The 23,453-nt window shown below is 46.3% G+C and overlaps 1 protein-coding gene across 1 annotated transcript in view; it reads left to right on the forward strand.

The window, feature by feature from the left end:
- Positions 1-22,010, forward strand: part of opn4xa (opsin 4xa) — a 48,706-nt gene extending 26,696 nt beyond the window's left edge. The window contains exons 2-9 of the mRNA XM_029654897.2: positions 5,246-5,379; positions 5,587-5,790; positions 5,977-6,148; positions 7,497-7,658; positions 10,876-10,983; positions 12,751-12,925; positions 18,370-18,519; positions 18,895-22,010. Of these exons, the coding sequence (XP_029510757.2) occupies positions 5,246-5,379; positions 5,587-5,790; positions 5,977-6,148; positions 7,497-7,658; positions 10,876-10,983; positions 12,751-12,925; positions 18,370-18,519; positions 18,895-19,281 (1,492 nt within the window). The 3' untranslated portion in view covers positions 19,282-22,010. The remainder of the gene's footprint in view (positions 1-5,245; positions 5,380-5,586; positions 5,791-5,976; positions 6,149-7,496; positions 7,659-10,875; positions 10,984-12,750; positions 12,926-18,369; positions 18,520-18,894) is intronic.
- The last annotated feature ends 1,443 nt before the right edge of the window (positions 22,011-23,453 follow it).

Genomic DNA, 23,453 nt, shown 5'->3' on the forward strand with positions numbered 1-23,453 from the left:
ATAAATCGCACTGTGCACCCTGGGGCCCCCTCGATGTCCAGGGGAGGGCGGAGGGACCTCCTGCACCTCAGCTCCTTGAAGCAGACTAGCTACCACCGGCCTGAGGAGAGACACATGAAACGAGGGGTTAATACGCTAATAAGGGGGAGCTGTAACCTATAACACACCTCGTTTATTCTCCTCAGGACTTTAATTGGCCCCACAAACCGCGGACCCAGCTTTCGGCAGGGCAGGCGGAGGGGCAGGTTTCGGGTCGACACTGGGGCCTCACTGCGGTGGCGGTCAGCGCTCGCTTTCTGCCGCCCTTCGGCCCGTTTCAGGTGTCCGTGGACGGCTTCCCAGGTCTCCTTCGAGCGCTTCACCCATTCCTCCACCACAGGAGACTCGGTCTGGCTCGGATGCCACGGTACCAGGACCTGCTGATTCCCCAACACGCACTGAAAGGGCAAAAGGTTAGTTGAGGAGTTGCGAAGTGAGTTCTGGGCCATCTCTTCCTTTTGGAATGCACCTCGCCCACTCACCTGGCCGGTCCTAGCAATACGACCGCAGATACCTACCCACATCCTCGTTTACCCTCTCCACCTGCCCATTACTCTCGGGGTGAAAACCAGAGGTCAGGCTGACCGAGACCCCCAGACGCTCAATGAACGCCCACCAAGCCCGGGACGTGAACTGGGGACCCCGATCAGAAACTATGTCTTCAGGCACCCCGGGCCTCCGCAGTCTGTAGGGCCGTAGGGAGACCGGGCAAAGGGAGGAGACGACAGGACTTAGAAAACCGATCCACAACAACCAGGATCGTGGTGTTACCCTCTACCACGTAGAGGTGTGTGGCCCCCACCTCGGTGGGTTCAGGCTCTGCCTCAGGACAACCAAAGGAGGGAGGTGAGTGGCGAGGGGGACACCGACGCTCCCGAAGAAGGTTATCCAGACGGATGGCCATCGCTATGAGAGCATCAAAGGATATGTGGTCATCCCAACTCCGTCTGGACCTCTTTGCGCAGTCAACTGAGGAATAGAGTTTGGAGAGCGGGCTCATTCCATCAGCCGAAGGCTGCCACAGTCCGAAAGGTGATGGCATACACTGCAGCAGTCTGGGCACCCTGCCGGAGTTGGAAAAGTCGCTCACCTCCCTCTCTGCCCTCTGGAGGATGGTTGAAGACCGCACTGAACAGAACATCTCATAGGAACCCAGCTCCTCCTCTCTCCCAGGCGGCCGTAGCCCACTCCACAGCAGGGAAATTATTGGGACAACCTTGGACCTCTAGGTAGTGGGGGCTCCCGTCTGATAGGAAAAAATAGAGAGCACTGTAGTCAAGGTGGTTGTGGATGACCCTGTTCCTCGACCGTCTGGAAGTAATTATCTGCTGCTTCCATAATTTCTGAGGCAGTATTCTGTAACGAAGACGCAAGGAGTCAAGAAGCAGCTGCAGCTGGTGAGTTTAATAACAAAACCAACGCGTTACAAAACAAGCGCAGTGATAAGACATAGGACATGATAACAGAACCAATACTGCCTGATGACTGAGGTTGGTGAGGATAATATGAAGGGAGAGTAATCAGTTTGGTGATGAAGTCTAGGTGTGCCTAACGATAGGGAGCAGTGGTGCACAATGATAGTTGCCAGGTGTAAGCAATGTGGGTTGCCATGGCCGGTGGTTAGAAGACTGGCGACGTCGAGCGCCGGAGGGAGGGAGCAGGAATAGGCTTGACAGCATTATTACTTTTCTAAACACCAAACACCAAAGTCCTCTCTGTTAGTAATGTGTGAGTGACCGACAGGCCGTGGGTTCCTTTGTGAGAAAGATGGCTGTGGAGACCATTGAGGTGATTGGATCACATCTCCTCTTTGATTTGTACAAAATAAGGCCATGTTCACAGTGGGGAGGGCAGAGGGCACTCACTCACCCCAAGCCAAATCAGGGATTGTTTTCATGCCATGGGACATTTCTTGAAATACTCTCTTTGATTGACCCTCTGTATTTGTTTTGGGCTGACCGGTCTGATTTCCCCTCATGCTGTGAGCCTGTCTAGTTTCTTGGAAAATGGGAGGTATTTCTAGGTAGGGGGATGACCCATGCTGCTAGGACGGGATAATAGTGAATGCATGGACTCTGAGCGAGGCAAGGCGAGAGCGCGAGGGATTGGTCTGGTAGGGAGGAGGAGGGGGCTGGCTGTCAGCAGGTGATGGCTGATCGCTGAACATCACTTATGCCGAATTGTGTTTGTGGTGGGATTAATGGGAAACTGTAATCAAAATAACAGTCATGCATGCATGTAATGATAATTCACCCACTCAGACTCTACATACTGAATTACAATTGTTGGCAGAAAGTGGGAAACGTTGGTTTCGGAGACATAAAGTGAGAGTATCAATCAATCAATCAAATGAATTTATATAGCCCTTCTTACATCAGCTGATGTCACAAAGTGCTGTACAGAAACCCAGCCTAAAACCCCAAACAGCAAATGCAAGTGGAAAAACATCCTAGAAAGGCCGGAACCTAGAAAGAAACCTAGAGAGGAACAAGGCTATGAGGGGTGGCCAGTCCTCTTCTGGCTGTGCCGGGTGGAGATTATAACAGAACATGGCCAAGATGTTCAAATGTTCATAAATGACCAGCAGGGCCAAATAATAATAATTACAGTGGTTGTAGAGGGTGTAATAGGTCAGCACCTCAGGAGTAAATGTCAGTTGGCTTTTCATAGCCGATCATTCAGAGTATCTCTACCGCTCCTGCTGTCTCTAGAGAGTTGAAAACAGCAGGTCTGGGACAGGTAGCATGTCCGGTGAACAGGTGAGGGTTCCATAGCCACAGGCAGAACAGTTGAAACTGGAGCAGCAGCACAGCCAGGTGAACAGGTCAGGGTTCCATAGCCGCAGGCAGAACAGTTGAAACTGGAGCAGCAGCACAGCCAGGTGAACAGGTCAGGGTTCCATAGCCACAGGCAGAACAGTTGAAACTGGAGCAGCAGCACGACCAGGTGAACAGGTCAGGGTTCCATAGCCACAGGCAGAACAGTTGAAACTGGAGCAGCAGCACGACCAGGTGGACAATGTGGGTTGCCATGGCCGGACAGCAAGGAGTCATCAAGCCAGGTTGTCATGAGGCATGGTCCTAGGGCTGTGTGTGAGTGTGAGAGTGAGAGAGATTTTATTCACACAGGACACCGGATAAGACAGGAGAAATGTTCCAGCTATAACAGATTGACCATAGCCCCCCCGACACATAAACTATAGCATAAATACTGGAGACCCCAGAGGGATATCTTCAACCACCTATCCTGAGACAGGGTTTCAAATATTTTTATTGAACACACACAAGAATGGTGTATAGGTATAAAAGACAGGTATACCATTCGTATCTAAACATAAAAGAGCAGACAGGAACAACAAGACCCAGAGTTCTGGGTACAAAACAGATAATACAAAACACGACATACAGAACAAGGACAGGTAGAAAGAAAGAGGGCAGATGTCACCCCCCACTTATTCCCCGCTATTCCCCTCCCGACTGCTCGGGTGGCGAGGCCAGTACATGCTGCCCAAAGGTAGATTAAAATATTACAATTGAGAGTGCGTTAAAAAGTACATATTCACAGCGTCGACTGGTCCAAGTAGGAGAGGAAAGGCTGCCAGATTTGATCAAATGTTGATAATTTATTGTTCAGAATATATCTAATTCTTTCTAAGTGTACAGTGTTTGCCATAATTTGGTAGAGGACGCTTCCCTCCTTTTCCAAAACAACAAGATTCGTTTTTTTTGCCGAAATGAGACTGTAAGAGATTAGTTGTTTTTGGGGGCTGGTTAATCCGTTTAGGAAATCAGGATTATCAGAGGCGGGTCTGGATCTATTGAAGTCTCCAGAACTTCAGAGAGGATCCTAAAAATTCCACACCAATAACCATACAAGCTAGAGCATAGGGCAAAGCAGTGGAGTAGTGTACCCTGCGTAGCCTGACATTTATCACATGTAGGGGATGTATCAGGAAATATCCTATGCAGTTTAGTTTTGGAATAGTGTAATCTGTGTAATACCTTGAATTGTATGAGACGATGTCTGGAATTAATGGAGCATGTGTGTGTGTATATACTCCAAGATATCTTCCCAGTCTGCCACCCAAATGTCAGTCCCTAGTTCTTCCTCCCATTTTGCCTTAATGGCATCAGTAGAGGGTGTGCTAACAGATTGAAAAGCATCATATAGACAAGATATCAGTTTATCTGAGGTGGGGCATATTTTTATGCATCCGTCAAACATGGAAGGTTTAGCATTCCCAAATGTTGGGAGGTGTTTTCTAACATAGTCTCTAATTTGTAGGTATCTGAAAAAGTTACTTCTGGGAAGATTATAAGTTTCCCTCAGCAACTCAAAGGAAGCAAAGGTCCCTTCTATGTATAAATCCCCTATGGTACTTATCCCCGGCTCTCCCCATCGCTCAAAGGTGTTACAAGGTTAGAGGGGGCAAAGGAGGGATTCCTGGCGACAGGGAGCATGAATGACATTGGTCTAAGCTCAAAGTTGACTTTAATTTGCTTCCAGATTCGGACTGTGCTATGTATAATAGGATTTTTACGATAAAGTGACATCTCCAGATTGACAGGCGACAGAATCACAGCACCAATAGAGAAGGGGTGACACTCCTCACGCTCCATACTAAGCCAGCTGGATGACGGAAGTGCGTCATCCAGCAGAAACGTAACAGCGCGGAGGTTAGCGGCCCAGTAATAAAATATAACATTTGGGAGAGACAATCCTCCTTCCATCTTGGATTTACAGAGGTGTTTTTTACCTATCCTGTGTGTTTTATAATCCCAGATGAAAGGATTGATAATTGAGTCCAGTTGTTTATGAAAGGATTTAGGTATGAATACTGGGATGTTCTGATATAGGTAGAGCAGTTGTGGGAGGAAGACCATTTTAATGGCATTAATTCTTCCTGATCAGAGAAATTGGGAGAGTTCTCCAAAATGGTATGTTTGCCTGGAGTTTTTGCATCAGAGAGGGGAAATTCTCCTTAAATCAGTGGTTTCACTTTGAACTAACGTGAAAGTACACCATCGCATCGTTGCCTTCTGACCTGATCTTTACTTCATTATCTGGATAGAAACTATTCTTTGATAATGATTAAGCTTTAGTGATAAAGTGAAAGGTAGAAGCTTAAATGAGCGGTAAGCTAATAACAATGAATAAAACATTTTTTAAACAAACACTGCATATGTTTATTTGTTCTATATTTCAGCAACAAGAAGCTTCGGACGCCTCCCAACTATTTCATCATGAACCTGGCAGTGAGTGACTTCCTCATGGCCGTCACACAGTCCCCCATTTTCTTTGTCAACTGTCTCTACAAGGAGTGGGTGTTTGGAGAAACAGGTACTTTTACCTTCCTTCCATAAATGTGGTAAAATAACCGCATCAGATCAATTGTCATAATTGAAGGCTTCAGCTACTTTGGTATTTTGAGATGAATTATGCTGTACACACCGAACAAAAACACTCACCAAAGTAATTCTGTGGAAATTCCATCTCTGAGATGGTAAGATTTCTGTTATCTGTCTCTGTGAATTGATTAATGCTCAGGCTGTAAGATGTACGCCTTCTGTGGGGCCTTATTTGGGATCACCTCCATGATCAACCTGCTGGCTATCTCCATTGACCGCTACATCGTCATCACCAAGCCCCTGCAGGCCCTCCACTGGACCTCTAAACGCCGCACCTCCGTCGTCATCGTCATAGTCTGGCTCTACTCGCTGGCCTGGAGCCTGGCGCCTCTCATGGGGTGGAGTGAGTTCCCTCCACCTAACACCGCCCTTTTGGGTGCCAGTTTTCTGACTGTTTCTACTCTCTTGCCAACTCCTTAGGGAATTGTCATACCATGTTTTGCTAGACAATGACACCAGTGGAGTTGGCAAGAGCCCAAACAGATCTGGGACCAGGCTAGCAACCGTTTAAACCATTGTTCCTATCCAGGTTCCTATATCCCGGAGGGCCTGATGACATCCTGTACGTGGGATTATGTGACCTCCACACCAGCCAATAGGAGCTACACTCTAATGCTATGCGTCTTTGTGTTCTTCATCCCTCTGGGTATCATCTCTTACTGCTACCTCTGCATGTTCCTGGCCATACGCACCGGTAGTAGGTCAGTTGGTACATTCACACACATAGACATACAGTTGAAGTCGGAATACTACATACACTTAGGTTGGAGTCAATTAAACCACTCCACAAATTTATTGTATAGTTTTGGCAAGTCGGTTAGGACATCTAATTTGTGCATGACGCAAGTAATTTCTCCAGCAATTGTTTACAGACAGATTACTTCACTTATAATTCACTGTATCACAATTCCAGTGGGTCAGAAGTTTACATACACTAAGTTGACTGTGCCTTTAAACAGCTTGGAAAATTCCAGAAAATGATGTCATGGCTTTAGAAGTTTCTGATGGGCTAATTGACATCATTTGAGTCAATTGGAGGTGTACCTGTGGAAGGCCTACCTTCAAACTCAGTGCCTCGTTGCTTGACATCATGGGAAAACCAAAAGAAATCAGCCAAGACCTCTGAAAAAAAATGTAGACCTCCACAAGTCTGGTTCATCCTTGGGAGCAATTTCCAAATGCCTGACGGTACCAGGTTCATCTGTACAAACAATAGTACGCAAGTATAAACACCATGGGACCACGCAGCCGTCATACCACTCAGAAAGGAGACGCGTTCTGTCACCTAGAGATGAGCATACTTTGGTGCGAAAAGTGCAAATCAATCCCAGAACGACAGAAAAGGATCTTCTGAAGATGCTGGAGGAAACAGGTACAAAAGTATCTATATCCACAGTAAAACGAGTCCTATGTCGACATAATCTGAAAGGCCGCTTAGCAAGGAAGAAGCCACTGCTCCAAAACCACCATAAAAAAAAGCCAGACTGGTTTGCAACTGCACATGGGGACAAGTATCGCACTTTTTGGAGAAATGTCCTCTGGTCTGATGAAACAAAAATAGAACTGTTTGGCCATAATGACCATCATTATGTTTGGAGGAAAAAGGGGGAGGCTTGTAAGCCGAAGAACACCATCCCAACCGTGAAGCACAGGTGTGGCAGCATCATGTTGTGGGGGTGCTTTGCTGCAGGAGGGAATGGTGCACTTCACAAAATAGATGGCATCATGAGGAGGGAAACCTATGTGGATATATTGAAGTAACATCTCAGGACATCAGTCAGGAAGTTAAAGACAGGGAATCTTTACTCGGATTAAATGTCAGGAATTGTGAGAAACTGAGTTTAAATGTATTTGACTAAGGTGTATGTAAACTTCTGACTTCAACTGTATACTGTACTTATATACACACACACACGCATGGACACAAGCACGCATACACACACTCACATGCACTCACACACACCATCAAAACACAGATCCAGATGATGGGGCCCTCTGATTGTCTATCTTCCTCTGACACCCTGAACATCCCCTCTCCGATACCCACAGAGACATGGAGAAGCTGGGCAGTCAGGTAAGGAAGTCCACCCTGATCCAGCAGCAGTCCATCAAGACTGAGTGGAAGCTGGCCAAGATTGCCTTTGTAGTCATCATCGTGTATGTGATGTCCTGGTCTCCCTACGCCTGCGTCACCCTCATCGCCTGGGCTGGGTAACTATGGTGTTACATATGAATTTGAATGGGGTTCAGTTCCCATATCACAAAGTGTCTCAGTAGGAGGGCTGATCTAGGATCGGTTTTGCCTGTTTTTCGATAATTATGAATACGATTACATGGACGGGGGTATCTGATGAAATATGGCTCTGTCCTGGGTGGCGGCCGTTTTGCAAGCGCCAATCCAACTTTGCTATTTTGTGATTCTTTTGTTGTTAATATCTACTTAATTTTTTCCTTTCTTACGACCCGACAAGAACTTTTGAACATCAGATCTGCAGTTATTTACCTCAATTCCGGCTTCAACTTCAACTCATCTGCCCTGGGCTCTTTCTCTAGATCCGACCCAATTTACGGGCCAAGAGGAAATGCAGACGTTACAGAGGCAAGAGGGGGGATCCTGGAGAGATGAAGGTGAAGGGTGAACTGGCCACCTCCTCTGCCCATTCTACTGGCCAATGTACAGTCACTTGATAATAAGATGGATAACCTCCAATCGCGGATTTGCTACCAAGGGGACTCACTTTTCTGAAACATGGCTCTCGGACACCCCCCCATGGCTATCCAACTCGATGGATTCTTCATTTGCCGTGCCGACAGGAAGAGGAGTCAGGGAAATCGAGGGGGGAGGGGTTTGCCGCTTTCTCAACAACAACTGGTGTGCTGACTCAAGCGTGATGGAAGTTTGTTCAATTGTTCACCCGTCTTGGAATACCTGATGGTCAAATGCTGACCATTTAACCTCCCGAGGGAGTTGTCAGCTGTTATCATGACTGTTGTATGCATTCCACCTCAGGACAAGAAAAATAACAAGCTGGCACTTAATAAAGTGTACGAGGCTACAGTATAACCAAGCAGGAAAACATCCAGAAGCTGCTTTTCTGGTTATGGGTGATATTAATTCTGTGTCCTTAAGACACGTGATGCCCAACTTCCATCAACACGTCTCCCTCACGACTAACGGCGATAAAGTCCTAGACCACTGTTATTCTACCTACAAGCAAGCATACAAGGCCCTCTCTTGTCCACCATTCGGCAAATCAGATATTGGCTCTGTACTCCTGCTTCCTGTCTGCAAGCAGAATCTCAAACAGGAATTACTTGTGACTCACTCCACTGAGAAATGGTCTCCAGAATCAGAGATTATGCTCCAGGACTGTGTTTCAGGACTCTGCCGATAACGTCAATAAGCTAACCACCTCCATCACCAGCTTCATTAGGAAATGCATAAGCGACGTTGTCCCCACAGTTAAGGTTTGCTAGTTACCCAATCAAAAGCCCTGGATTAACACTGAGGTTGGAGCTAAACTAACGTATAGGGCTACCGCGCACAGGGCTATCGCAGACAACCCTGAGGCTACGGCAGACAACCCTGAGGCTACGGCAGAGTCATCAAATGTGCAAAAGGACAATATAGGAATAAGGTGGAATCATATTACACAGGCTCCGACACCCGCCGAGCGTGGCAGGGACTACAGTCCATTATGGATTACAAAGGAAGACCCAGCCATGATCTGCCCAACGATGCCGCTCTACCAGAGAAACTTATACACCCTTTGACAATAACATGTGTCGGGTGTGAGAGCCACCACCAACCCAGAAGATAGGGTGATCTTGCTCTCTGAGGCCGACGTGAGTAAAGTCTTTATTCAGGTCTATACCCGCAAGGCCGCGGGCCCTATGGTATTCCAGGGTTTGTTGTCAGAGCATGTGCAGAACAGCTGGCAAGTATATTCACAGTCATTTTCAACCTCTCCTCGTCCCAGTCTGTAATCCCCATGACCACCATCATTCCTGTTCCCAAGAACTAATTTGTAATCATGAAGTACTTAGAGAGGCTGGTTATGCACACATCAACTCCCTCATCCAAGACACCCTAGACCCACTTAATTTGCATATCGCTCCAACAGATCCATAGACGACACAATCTCAATTGCACTCCACACTACCCTCACCCACCTCGATAAGAGGAATACGTATATATGTGAGAATGCTATCCATTGACTACAGCTCAGCGTTCAACACCATTGTCCTCTCCAAACTCGTCACCAAGTTTAGGTCCCTGGGACTGAAAGTTCTGGCAACACAACTGTGGTAGGCCTGATCATCAGCGACGATGAGACAGCCTAAAGGGACGTCGCTGACCTGGAAGTGTGGGCCCGGGAACCACAACCTCTCCTCAACGTCAGTAAGACCAAGGAGCCGATCGTGGACTACAGGAAACGAGGGGGCGAGCAAGCCCCCATCCACGTCGATCGTTAGACTCCAACCAACCAAGCCATAGACTGTTCGCTCTACTTCCTCATGGCAAGCAAGCAGTACCGGTGCATCAAGTCTGACACCAACAGGCTTCTGAACAGCTTCTGTCCTCATGTGATAAGACTGCTAAATAGCTAATGAATGTGTAAATTAAAACTTGAAACTTAATCCTACATCAGCACTTCTCCTCTGAGATGCTTTATGAAGCCCAGATCTAGTTGTGGAGATGCTTGAGCAATGGTTAGAGGGCATATGTGATCTGGACATTATGGAGGATCAGGGGTCTTGAAAATGTTTTTCTGACTGTTGATTCAGATATGAAGTTTAGGATTGGACTGTAGTTACTGCAGATCTTTGGTTAATGCAGAAAAATATGGGATACATTCATTCCGAATCCCACAAATTATTTTAAAGTGAGGCTTGGATTGGTTCGGAATGGCAGGCACCCATGGGTTGACGAGGTGAGGGTCTGTTTTGAGAGTTTTTAAACGCTGTCAGGGTCAGAGACAGTTTAAATAGATGTTTTTTTGAGTTTTGTGTGGGGAACGTACTGTACGTACTGCAGCGAGAGTAGAGGTGAAGAGGGTGGATGTGAAGTGATGGAGTGCAGTCTGTCGGAGAGGAGGGATAATCAAGCATATGATTCCTCCTGCTCACTCCACAACACCTTTGGGTCACTGCCGAGCCATACGAACAGGCTGCACAGGAGCCAACTAGGCAGGCAGTGCAAACAGACACCCACTGACTGACCAAGGCACAGACAGGCGTGGACTGACGCATGACTGACCATTCGCTGACATACTGAACAAACACAGAGTTCAGACTCCAGTCTTCTATTTAGAGGGTGGAAGCAGAGCAGAACAAGTTACTGCCAAATGTCCGTAAGACCTGAGGAGGTTCGATTACTTTATCTGTGAGGCTTGTAGTGTCCTATAAATGTTACCTCTCCTTTCAGCTATGGAAGTGCCCTCAGTCCCTACTCCAAGGCCGTCCCTGCTGTCATAGCCAAAGCCTCAGCCATCTATAACCCCTTCATCTATGCCATCATCCACTCCAAATACCGGTGAGTATAGTCGTCTTAATGTGTCCCTCCCCTAGGTTAGAACTCAAAACACCATTTTATCTACTTTCCTAACCGTTCATAACCTACGGTTGTTTTGGCAAGTTGCCCTAGGGATCCTTTGGTGTGATTGGGCTTGGCCGTCCAGATTGTTCTCCTACAGGGCATTATGAAAGTACTCAGACCCCTACGACTTTTTCCACATTTTGTTACGTTACAGCCTTATTCTAAACTGGATTAAATAGTCCCCCCCCCCCTCATTAACCTACACACAATACCCCATAATGACAAAGCAAAAACAGGTAAAAAAGGTTTACAAATAAACTGAAACATCACATTTACATAAGTATTCAGACCCTTTAATCAGTACTTTGTTGAAACACCTTTGGCAACGATTACAGCCTCTATTCTTCTTGGGTATGCTGCTACTAGCTCGGCACACCTGTATTTGGGGAGATTATCCCATTCTTCTCTGCAGATCCTCACAAGCTATTTTCAGGTCTCTTCAGAGATGTTCGAACGTGTTCAAGTCCGGGCTCTGAATGGGCCACTCAGAGGACATTCAGAGATTTGTCCCGAAGCTACTCATGCATTGTTCTGCTGTAAGGTGAACCTTCACCCCAGTCTGAGGTCCTGACCGCTCTGGAGCAGGTTTTCATCAAGAATCTTTGTACTTGGCTCTGTTCATGTTTCCCTCGATCCTGACTAGTCTCCCAGTCCCTGCCACTGAAAAACACCCCCACAGCATGCTTCACCAAAGGGACCGCTCAATTTTGGTTTCATCAGACCAGAGAATCTTATTTCTCATGGTCTGAGAGTCCTTTAGGTGCCTTTTGGCAAACTTCAAGCAGGCTGTCTACTGAGGAGTGGCTTCCATCTGGCCACTCTACCATAAAAACCTGATTGATGGAGTGCTGCAGAGATTGTTGTCCTTTTGGAAGGTTCTCTCATCTCCACAGAGTAGCTCTGTTAGAGTGACCATCGGGTTCTTGGTCACGTCCCTGACCAAAGCCCTTCTCCCCTGATTGCTCAATTTGGCCAGGCGGCCAGCTCTAGGAAGACTCTTTGTGGATCGCAACTTCTTCCATTTAAGAATGATGGAGGCCACTGGGTTCTTTGGGACCTTCAAAACTGCATAAATGTTTTGGTACCCTTCCCCAGATCTGTGCCTCGACACAATCCTGTCTCGGAGCTCTAAGGACAATTCCTTCGACCTTGTGGCTTGGTTTTTTCTCTGACATGCACGGTCAACTGTGGGACCTTATATAGACAGGTGTGTGCCTTTCCAAATCATGTCCAATCAATTGAATTTATCACAGGTGGACTCCAATCAAGTCATAGAGACATCACAAAGATGATCAATTGAAACAGGATGCACCTGAGCTCAATTTCAAGTCTTCTAGCAAAGGGTCTGAATACTTACAAAAATAAGGTATTTCTGTTTTCGTTTTGTTTTTCATTTGCAACAATTTCTAAAAACCTGTTGTCGCTTTGGCATTATGTGGTATTGTGTGTAGATTAATGAGGAAAAACATTTATGTAATCCATTTTGGAATAAGGCTGTGATGTAACAAAATGTGGGAAAAGTCAAGGGGTCTGAATACTTTCCGAATGCACTGTATAACAACTGACTTGTTACATCTGACTTTGGTGATGACAATAGGGAGATTTGGTGTACTATATGCTTGATGTTGTATCCCTCCTTCCTCTTGCCTCTCTCCTCCTTTTACCCTCTCCTTTCCTTTATTTTTTGTTGACTCTCCCATACAGAGACACCCTGGCAGAGAAGGTTCCCTGTCTGCACTGCCTGGCCCAGACCCCTAGGAAGGACTTTATCTCTGTGTCCAACAGTGAGTCCTCCTTCAGGGATTCCATGCTCAGCAGACAGTCCTCCACCTCCAGGACAAAGTTCCATAGAGTGTCCTCTATGTCCACCGGAGACACAGTGAGTTAGTGTGCTTCTGTGGTGTTGGAGGGTAGGGTTGGGGGGTAGAGGGGTGGTAGGGGTAGAGGGTAGAGTGGTGTAAGGTAGAGGGGTGGAGGGTAGAGGGGTGGAGGGTAGGGGTAGAGGGGTAGAGGGTAGGGGTAGAGGAATGTAGGAGAGGGGTGGAGGGTAGGGGTAGAGGAGTGTAGGAGAGGGATGGAGGGTAGGGGTAGAGGAGTGTAGGAGAGGGGTGGAGGGTAGGGGTAGAGAGGTGTAGGAGAGGGGTGGAGGGTAGGGGTAGAGGAGTGTAGGAGAGGGGTGGAGGGTAGGGGTTGAGGGGTGTAGGAAAGGGGTGGAGGGTAGGGGTAGAGGAGTGTAGGAGAGGGGTGGAGGGTAGGGGTAGAGGGGTGTAGGAGAGGGGTGGAGGGTAGGGGTAGGGGGTGTAGGAGAGGGGTGGAGGGTAGGGGTAGAGGGGTGGAGGGTAGGGGTAGAGGGGTGGTGGGTAGGGGTAGAGGGGTGGAGGGTAGAGGTAGAGGGGTGGAGGGTAGAGGTAGAGTGGTTTAGTGTAGAGGAGTGGCGGGTAGAGGTAGAGGAGTGGGTGGTAGGAGTGGAGGGGTTGAGGGTAGAGGTAGAGGTGGGTGGTAGGAGTGGAGGGGTTGAGGGTAGAGGTAAAGGAGTGGGTGGTAGGAGTGGAGGGGTTGAGGGTAGAGGTAGAGGAGTGGGTGGTAGGAATGGAGGGGTTGAGGGTAGAGGTAGAGGGGTGGAGGGTAGAGGTAGAGTGGTTTAGTGTAGAGGAGTGGGTGGTAGGAGTGGAGGGGTTGAGGGTAGAAGTAGAGGAGTGGGTGGTAGGGGTAGAGGGGTTGAGGGTAGGGGTAGAGGAGTGGGTGGTAGGAGTGGAGGGTTGAGGGTAGAGGTAGAGGAGTGGGTGGTAGGAGTGGAGGGGTTGAGGGTAGAGGTAGAGGAGTGGGTGGTAGGAGTGGAGGGGTTGAGGGTAGAGGTAGAGGAGTGGGTGGTAGGAGTGGAGGGGTTGAGGGTAGGGGTAGAGGAGTGGGTGGTAGGAGTGGAGGGGTTGAGGGTAGAGGTAGAGGAGTGGGTGGTAGGAGTGGAGGGGTTGAGGGTAGAGGTAGAGGAGTGGGTGGTAGGAGTGGAGGGTTGAGGGTAGAGGTAGAGGAGTGGGTGGTAGGAGTGAAGGGGTTGAGGGTAGAGGTAGAGGAGTGGGTGGTAGGAGTGGAAGGGTTGAGGGTAGAGGTAGAGGAGTGGGTGGTATGAGTGGAGGGGTTGAGGGTAGAGGTAGAGGAGTGAGTGGTAGGAGTGGAGGTGTTGAGGGTAGAGTTGTAGGAGTGGAGGGGTTGAGGGTAGAGGTAGAGTGGTTTAGGGTAGAGTTAGAGGAGTGTAGGGTAGAGGAAGAGGTAGAGGTAGAGGGGTGGAGCGTAGAGGTGGAGGGTTTGGAGAGTAGGGGTAGAGGGGTGGATAGATGCTGCACAAGAATAGATGTCTCATGTTGCCAGGCATACACAAAGGCTGGAGTCAAGTCTACAAAAACAGAAACATTCCAATGCAACAATGTACTGCATTCTGTACTGCAATCTGTTATTTTGTAAGTATGTTTCTGAGAAAATGTATTAAAATGTTGATCACAAAAAAGAAAAACATTGTAAAGCACAGTGCTCTAGAGCAGTGGTTCCCAAACGTTTTATAGTCCTGTACCCCTTCAAACATTCAACCTCCAGCTGTACCCCCTCTAGCACCAGGGTCAGATCACTCTCAAATGTAATTTTTTTCCATCATTGTAAGCCAGCCGCAAACACACTATACGATACATTTATTAAACATAAGAATGCGTGTGAGTTTTTGTCACATTCCTGCTCACGGGAAGTGACAAAGAGCTCTTATAGGACCAGGGCACAAATAATAATCAATAATTTAGCTCTTTATTTAGCCATCTTACATATAAAACTTTATTTGTTCATCGAAAATTGTGAATAACTCACCACAAGTTAATGAGAAGGGTGTGCTTGAAAGTATACACATAACTCTGCAATGTTGGGTTGTATTGGAGAGAGTCTCAATCTTAAATCCTTTTCCACACAGTCTGTGCCTGTATTTAGTTTTCATGCTAATGAGGGTCGAGAATCCACTCTCACATAGGTAAGTGGTTGCAAAGGGCATCAGTGTCTTAACAGCGCGATTTGCCAAGGCAGGATACTCTGAGCGCAGCCCTATCCAGAAATCTGGCAGTGGCTTCTGATTAAATGACATTTTCACAGAACTGCTTGCTGCAATTTCGTTGAGGCTCTCTTGTTCAGATATCGGTAAGTGGACTGGTGGCGGGGCATGAAACTGATAACGAATCCAGTTGTTTGTGTCGTCTCTTTCGGGAAATTACCTGCGTAATTGCACACCCAGCTCACTCGGGTGCTTCACTGCAGTGTATATCACATTTGACATTGTCCGTAAGCTTGAGTTCATTTGCACACAAAAAAATCATACAATGATGGAAAGATGTGTGTGTTGTCCTTGTTAATGCAGACAGAAAAGAGCTCCAACTTCTTAGTCATAGCCTCAATTTTGTCCCTCACGTTGAATATAGTTGCGGAGAGTCCCTGTAATCCTAGATTCAGATCATTCAGGTGAGAAAAAACATCACCCAGACAGGCCAGTCGTGTGAGAAACTCATCATCATGCAAACAGTCGGACAAGTGAAAATGATGGTCAGTAAAGAAAACTTTAAGCTCGTCTCTCAATTCAAAAAAATGTGTCTATACTTTGCCTCTCGATAAACAGCGCACTTCTGTATGTTGTAAAAGCGTTACATGGTCGCTGCCCATATCATTGCATAGTGAGGAAAATAGTTCAGGGGCCTTGCTTTAATAAAGTTAACCATTTTCACTGTAGTGTCCAAAACGTCTTTCAAGCTGTCAGGAATTCCCTTGACAGCAAGAGCCTCTCTCTCGGTGGATGCTGCAGTGTACCCAAGTGGCGTCGGGAGCAACTGCTTGCATGTGCGTCTCCCTGTCATGGCTTTTGCGCCATCAGTTCAGATACCAACACATCTTGACCACCAAAGTCCATTTGATGTCACAAAGCTGTCCAGTACTTAAAAAATATTTCCAATGGTTTGCAGAAGAGGATGTCTTCTATAATTGACCCCCCATAAACGTAAAGTGACATACACCAGGAGCTGTGCCAGGCCCGCCACGTCTGTTGACTCATCCTGTAGCGCATAGAATTCACTGGCTTGTATGCGAAGCAGTAATTGTTTCAAAACATCTCCTGCCATGTCACTGATGCGTCGTGAAACAGTGTTTGTTTGATGAAGGCATTGTCTGTATAGTTTTTTTGGCCTTTTTCCCCAGCATTGTGCCAGCAATATCCGCGGCAGCAGGAAGAATGAAGTCCTCCACAATAGTATGTGGTTTGCCTGTCCCAGCCACTCGGTAGCTCACCATATAAGATGCTTCAAGCCCCTTCTTTATTAATGGTATCTGTTTCTTTTATACATGTCTTACTACTCAAAAGTCCTCTTTTTTTCTCGCTCAAAAAACTTCTGTGGCTAATTTTTCTAATTGTCATGTTTCGTTTCTAAATGTCTGCACATGAGTGAAGGTTTCCCGCAAGAAAGTAACGGTTAATGTGATTGGATGTTAATTATTTGACTAGGCTACCTGTATTTTACATTGTCTTGTTATTTCGCTGAACACTAGATGGTTTAATTTGATTTTTGGCAGTGAAACGAGGCTACTCAGGCGATTTAAAAAAAACTCACCCAAATGTATAGCCCCGTTGTAAAATAAAAATGTACTGTTTGAAAATGTGAAGGGAAAAAAAATGAAAAAAATCGTTCACATTTTTATTTGGCCTACCCCCGGAAGCATTGCGCGTACCCCTGGGGGTACACATACCCCAGTTTGGGAATACCTGCTCTAGAGAGAACTGGACTAAACCATCACGTGTGAGATCTTTTCACTACGTTACTATGTAAACAATATCACAAGACAAATACCATATAATGGAGCAGTATTAAGATGTATTCTCCTAAACTGATTAAAGCTGCGAAAGGTGAAATAGCCCCATTGGCTGCCCCAGGCACATATGTTACTGTTTTTGTTTTGAGATGAACATCCAGCTTCATGGTAAAAAAAAAAGGTTGTACAGTCTGCTGTTCTATCTCACGTGTAATGATGTCTGAAGTAACGTCTTTGTTGTAATATAGCAAACAGACGTGGCAGTTTCACCGCTATGGATTCCAGCATTATGATGTGTCTCATGCGTCATTGGCGTAACACACAATAACTTTACTTTGTGTTTACATGCTGAATTAGAGCTCAGCTGCTGAGTGAGGACAAAGACCAAAATGCCTTCTAGGTGCCAAGACAACTCCCTGACACACCCCAGGGCTCTTGACTAACTGGTTAACACACACATGCATCCAGCAGCACACCAGGAGCTCTGGGTATGATGCTCTGATGCGGTGTGTGTTTGATGTTGTGGACCCATCGGAGAGGTCTGTAGGGGAAATGGGTGTCCTTCTGAGCCCCTTCAGAGCTGTGTGTCCAGTGGTCCACTGGTCTGGGGAGGGTGCCCTGGGCAGATTCAGCACTACTGTACCTGCCGGTTCCACTTTAGACCGTCTGGAAGTGCTAAGTCTGCACAATCACAGCTGAACAGCAGGAGGTCTATATCCTGGACCTCCTACATATGGACCTACTGGACCTCCTACAGTTCTGTCCAAACACAAAGGACCCCCCCAAAAAAACCTGGTTGACTTGGACCTGGCTGACTTGTACTTGTCTGACTTGGACCTGGCTGACTTGGACCTGGATGACTTGGTTGACTTGGACCTGGATGACTTGGACCTGGCTGACTTGGACCTGGCTGACTTGGACCTGTCTGACTTGGACCTGGATGACTTGGACATGGCTGACTTGGACCTGGCTGACTTGGACCTGGATGACTTGGACCTGGATGACTTGGACATGGCTGACTTGGACCTGGCTGACTTGGACCTGGATGACTTGGACCTGGATGACTTGGACCTGGATGACTTGAACCTGGATGACTTGGTTGACTTGGACCTGGATGACTTGGACCTGGATGACTTGGTTGACTTGGACCTGGATGACTTGGACCTGGATGACCTGGATGACTTGGACCTGGCTGACTTGGACCTGGATGACTTGGTTGACTTGGACCTGGATGACTTGGTTGACTTGGACCTGGATGACTTGGACCTGGCTGACTTGTACCTGGATGACTTGGACCTGGCTGACTTGGACCTGGCTGACTTGGACCTGGATGACTTGGACCTGGATGACTTGGACCTGGATGACTTGGACCTGGATGACTTGGACCTGGCTGACTTGGACCTAGATGACTTGGACCTGGCTGACTTGGACCTGGCTGACTTGTACCTGGATGACTTGGACCTGGCTGACTTGGACCCGTATTGTGTGTAAACTCCACAGCAGATGAGGAGTGATGTCGAGCTGGACCCCATGGACCAGCAGGGCCAGTCTCTGAGAATCAGCCACTCCTCTGGAGCTCTGAGGGTGAAGGAGTGCAGACAGTCATCCCAGCAGCGGGCCAAGATAAGGAACAGCAACAGTCAGGAAAAGGTAAGGTTGGAGTTCCAGCTAGGAGTTGGTGGCTGGGTAGAACTTTGCACGGTTTCTGTGGCGAACTGTCACTCAAATACACATTTGGGGGACGCTGTAATGCTTTTTCTGAACATGAAACGAATCTGTCAGGATGACAGTGTAATAGAACATTTAAATAACAGCTGGTACCTGGTATACTCAGGTTCACAGGTGCTTTCACATGATGTATTTATTTATTTATACATTATTTACGCAATTTGCAATCATTTGCAATGGAACAGAGGCATAGATAGGAGTTTTTCAAAATGTTATATAGTTGAGAAGTCACCACTTGAAAATTATGAGGATGGTAAAAATGTAATTCACGACCCATTTATTTTGGTGCTCTCATAGTGTGAGAGGGGCTCCATGAGCAGCTGTGACCACGACCTGGTGTCTGAATCTGTCAACATGGCCACCGTGCCCCTCCTTATGACCAGAGAGGAGGCTGGAGAGGGGTGGCAGGAGCAGGACAAGGAGAAGACCCAGGACAGAGTCCCCCAGTCAGCCCTTGAGGTGGAGCCAGCCTCACCCCCTAGGATCCCCAGGACCCTGATCCACAACAAACACAGACACTCTAATGTTTCCCAGATCATCATCATCCCCTCGTCAGAGACGACGGGGGACTATAAGGGGGAGGAGCATGGAGCACAGACCCGTGAGAAGAACTTGCTACTGGGCCTGCAGAGTTTAAACTGCTCCACTGAACTGCTGGAGTCGGTAGAGAAATTCCTCTCCTGAAACACCCCTGTTGAGTCTGTCTGAAGGTTTTGTGGTGTATGCGTGATGTGTGGATGTGTTACTGTCACATTACTGTACAATACAGACAAGCAAGTGAGGAGAGCAAGTGAGGATTGTTATGGTCCAAGGAGGTTACACATACACTGTAACTGAAAACTATAAATTATATGCACATTTTGGGTATTATCAACAGTAAAATAATCTGAAACATTTTTCTGCAGCATACTGTAAATTGTGGTGCATTGTGGGAAAATGTTGTGGGCAGGGAAAGAGTTGCTGTATTTCAAATGGTACTGTAATTCCACCCCACAGAATACAGTACCGTACAGTATCTTTGGAGCGTTCCATCTGTACAAAAAACCTTTTGACCACTAGTGGGTGCACAGCACTGCTGTTTCTGTCTCATTAACATATTTTGAGGTGTGCCTTGTAAAAATATATTTTTGTTGCACCCGTGAGTGAGAATGCTGCACCAATTTAACTAATATGTGGTTATAGTGTCCCTACAACTTGTACAGGGGCCAGATTATAGCTGCAATTTGTAACTTTTTGGGCAACCTGACCAAATTCACAGAGAAATGTAATTTATAGATTTGTCATTCTCAATGAAAGCATGTCTAAGAAGTGGTAGATATGTTATATGTGTGTTATTTCTATGCTTCCTGTTCATAAGTTGTGTTTTTGAATCTTTTACTTTCGGTTTTGTATACCAGCTTCAAACAGCTGAAAATACAATAGTTTTGGTTATGGAAAATATATTTCACAGCAGTTTAGATGGTACAGTGATTCTATATACACTATACTTGTTTGCCTAATTTCAGTTTATATGACAAAACAAACTATTAGAATTTTTGCAACCAGGAAATGGCGGTGCGATTTCTGCATAGTGCATCTTTAAACCTTAAATGGTTGAGCATTTTGCCATGTCCTTTTGATCTGTTTTGCCCTGTAGTCGCTGCCAGTTTGGAAGCCTTTGTTAAAGCCTCCAGAAGTGCAAGTAATGTAAAACACCAAATATTTATCATTATAAACTGGGTGGTTCGATCCCTGAATGCTGATTGGCTAACAGCCATGGTATATCAGACCATATACCACGGTTATGACAACGGTCTTTGACTTGGGTGACTGAAGTCTCTGACAATTTTATGGGCTTTCCTCTGACACCGCCTATTATATAGGTCGTGGATGGCATGAAGCTTGGCCCCAGTGATGTACTGCGCCATTCGCACTACCCTCTGTAGCGACTTACGGTCAGATGCCGAGCCGTTACCATACCAGGTCGTGTTGCAACCGGTCAGGATGCTCTCAATGGTGCAGCTGTATAACTTTTTGAGGATCTGGGGACCCATGCCAAATCTTTTCAGTCTCCTGAGGGGGAAAAGGTTTTGTTGTGCCCTCTTCATGACTGTCTTGGTGTGTTTGGACAATGATAGTTTGTTGGTGATGTGGACACCAAGGAACTTGAATCTCCACTACAGCCCCGTTGATGTTAATGGGGGCCTGTTCAGCCCGCCTTTTCCTGTAGTCCACGATCCTTTGCCTTAGCCGAGGTATATTGGCATTATACCACACCTCTTCTTCCTCTTATTGCTTAAATATACCGTAATGTGTAAACACTTTACCTAGCAACCAACCTGCTTGCACCAATCCCTTGTAATTACAGTAAAACACTGTGAAATACAAACCCCTCCCTTCGATCAATTTTATTCATCCATTCATTAATTTGTTCCGATTACGGTAGCACATACTTTTTAAACAGTATAATACAGTTAATTTACAGTATTGTACTGTGTCATTGGGCAGTACTTGCTTTGATACCATATTTATATTAAAGTAAGTGTACTGTAATATGAAATACAGAATTATACTGTATGTAAGCTACTGTCCAATTTAAAGGAACACCTTTACAATGTCTGTTAAATACAATCAGCTGTAATCACTACTGTTCTCGCAGTCGCAACTGTGTGTAGCCAGCAGTGGTGGGAAAAGTACACAATTGTTATACTTGAGTAAAAGTAAAGACACCTTAATAGAAAATGACTCAAGTTAAAGTCAAAATCACCCAGTAAAATACTACTTGAGTAAAAGTAAAAGTATTTGGTTTTAAATATACTTAAGTATCAAAAGTACAAGTATAGATCATTTCAAATTCCTTATATAAAGCAAAGCAGATAGCACCATTTTCTTGTTTAATGTATGTATCGCCAGGGGCACAGTCAAACACTCTGACATAATTTACAAAGGGAGCAGATCAGAGGCAGTAGAGATGACCAAGGATGTTCTCTTGATAAGTGTGTGAATTGCACCATTTTAAGCATTCAAGTCAGGGAAAATGAATGGAGTAGAAAGTACATGATTTTCTTTAGGAATGTAGTGAAGTAGAAGTAGAAGTTGTCAATAATATGAATAGTAAATTAAAGTCCAGATACCACAGAAAACGACTTAAGTAGTACTTTAAATGATTTGTACTTATGTACTTTACACCACTGGTAGCTAGCCAATCATCTGGTCTTTGTGTGTAGCCAATCAGATACTAACTTTTTCACAACTTTCAGAGGATGTGCGATTTATCTTTTTTTGTTGTTGAATTTTTACCCCTTTTTCTCCCCAATTTCGTGGTATCCAATTGTTGTAGTAGCTACTATCTTGTCTCATCGCTACAACTCGCTACAACTCCCTCGGGAGAGACGAAGGTTGAAAGTCATGCGTCCTCCGATACACAACCCAACCAGCCGCACTGCTTCTTTAACACAGCGCACATCCAACCCGGAAGCCAGCCGCACCAATGTGCCGGAGGAAACACTGTGTACCTGGCAACCTTGGTTAGCGCTCACTGCGCTTGATTCAAACCAAATGATGCTGCCCAATCCAAATAATCTAGACTCAAGCACTGTTACTTTTGCATAAACTACACTTTACTTAGGGTGTAAAACATTTAGTAATTTCCTGTGATTTAACCTTTGGGAAAAAAACATTATTGAAATGTTTCGGTTGTATTTGTGCGTGATTAGACTGTTTTTAATGGACACTTCCTTTTCCCCCCAACAGTCTACAACTGGGTTTGTAAGCCCCCGTGGACTGTAGATAATGTCTTTATCATCTGTCACAAGTACTGTATGTTGTGTTGTATGTGCACATAATCTTGTATTTCCTGTAGGTACGTGAGTCCTATTACATGACGGGTTTATAAACTCCAGCAAAAAAAGAAACGTCCTCTCACTGTCAACTGTGTTTATTTTCAGCAAACTTCACGTGTGTAAATATTTGTATGAACATAACAAGATTCAACAGCTGAGACATAAACTGAACATGTTCCACAGACATGTGACTAACAGAAATTGAATAATGTGTCCCTGAACAAATGGGGGGGGGTCAAAATCAAAAGTAACAGTCGGTATCTGGTGTGGCCACCAGCTGCATTAAGTACTGCAGTGCATCTCCTCCTCATGAACTGCACCAGATTTGCCAGTTCTTGCTGTGAGATGTTACCGCACTCTTCCACCAAGGCGCCTGCAAGTTCCCAGACATTTCTGAAGGGAATGGCCTTAGCCCTCACCCTCCGATCCAACAGGTCCCAGACATGATCAATGGGATTGAGATCCGGGCTCTTCGTTGGCCATGGCAGAACACTGACATTCCTGTCTTGCAGGAAATCATGCACAGAACGAGCAGTATGGCTGGTGGCATTGTTATGCTGGATGAGCCTGCAGGAAGGGTACCACATGAGTGAGAAGGATTCCTTCCCTGTAACACACAGCGTTGAGATTGCCTGCAATGACAACAAGCTCAGTCCGATGATGCTGTGACACACCGCCCCAGACCATGACGGACCCTCCACCTCCAAATCGATCCCATTCCAGAGTACCGGCCTCGGTGTAAAGCTCATTTCTTCGACGATAAAAGCGAATCCGGCAATTACCCCTGGTGAGACAAAACCGCGACTCACCAGTGAAGATCACTTTTTGCCAGTCCTGTCTGGTCCAGCAACGGTGGGTTTGTGCCCATAGGCAGCGTTGTTGCAGGTGATGTCTGGTGAGGACCTGCCTTACAACAGGCCTACAAGCCCTCAGTCCAGCCTCTCTCAGCCTATTGCGGACAGTCTGAGCACTGATGGAGGGATTGTGCGTTCCTGGTGTAACTCATTCAGTTGTTGTTGCCATCCTGTACCTGTC

Source organism: Oncorhynchus nerka, linkage group LG4, assembly GCF_034236695.1.
Source record: "Oncorhynchus nerka isolate Pitt River linkage group LG4, Oner_Uvic_2.0, whole genome shotgun sequence".
NCBI classification, from domain to species: Eukaryota; Metazoa; Chordata; class Actinopteri; order Salmoniformes; family Salmonidae; genus Oncorhynchus; species Oncorhynchus nerka.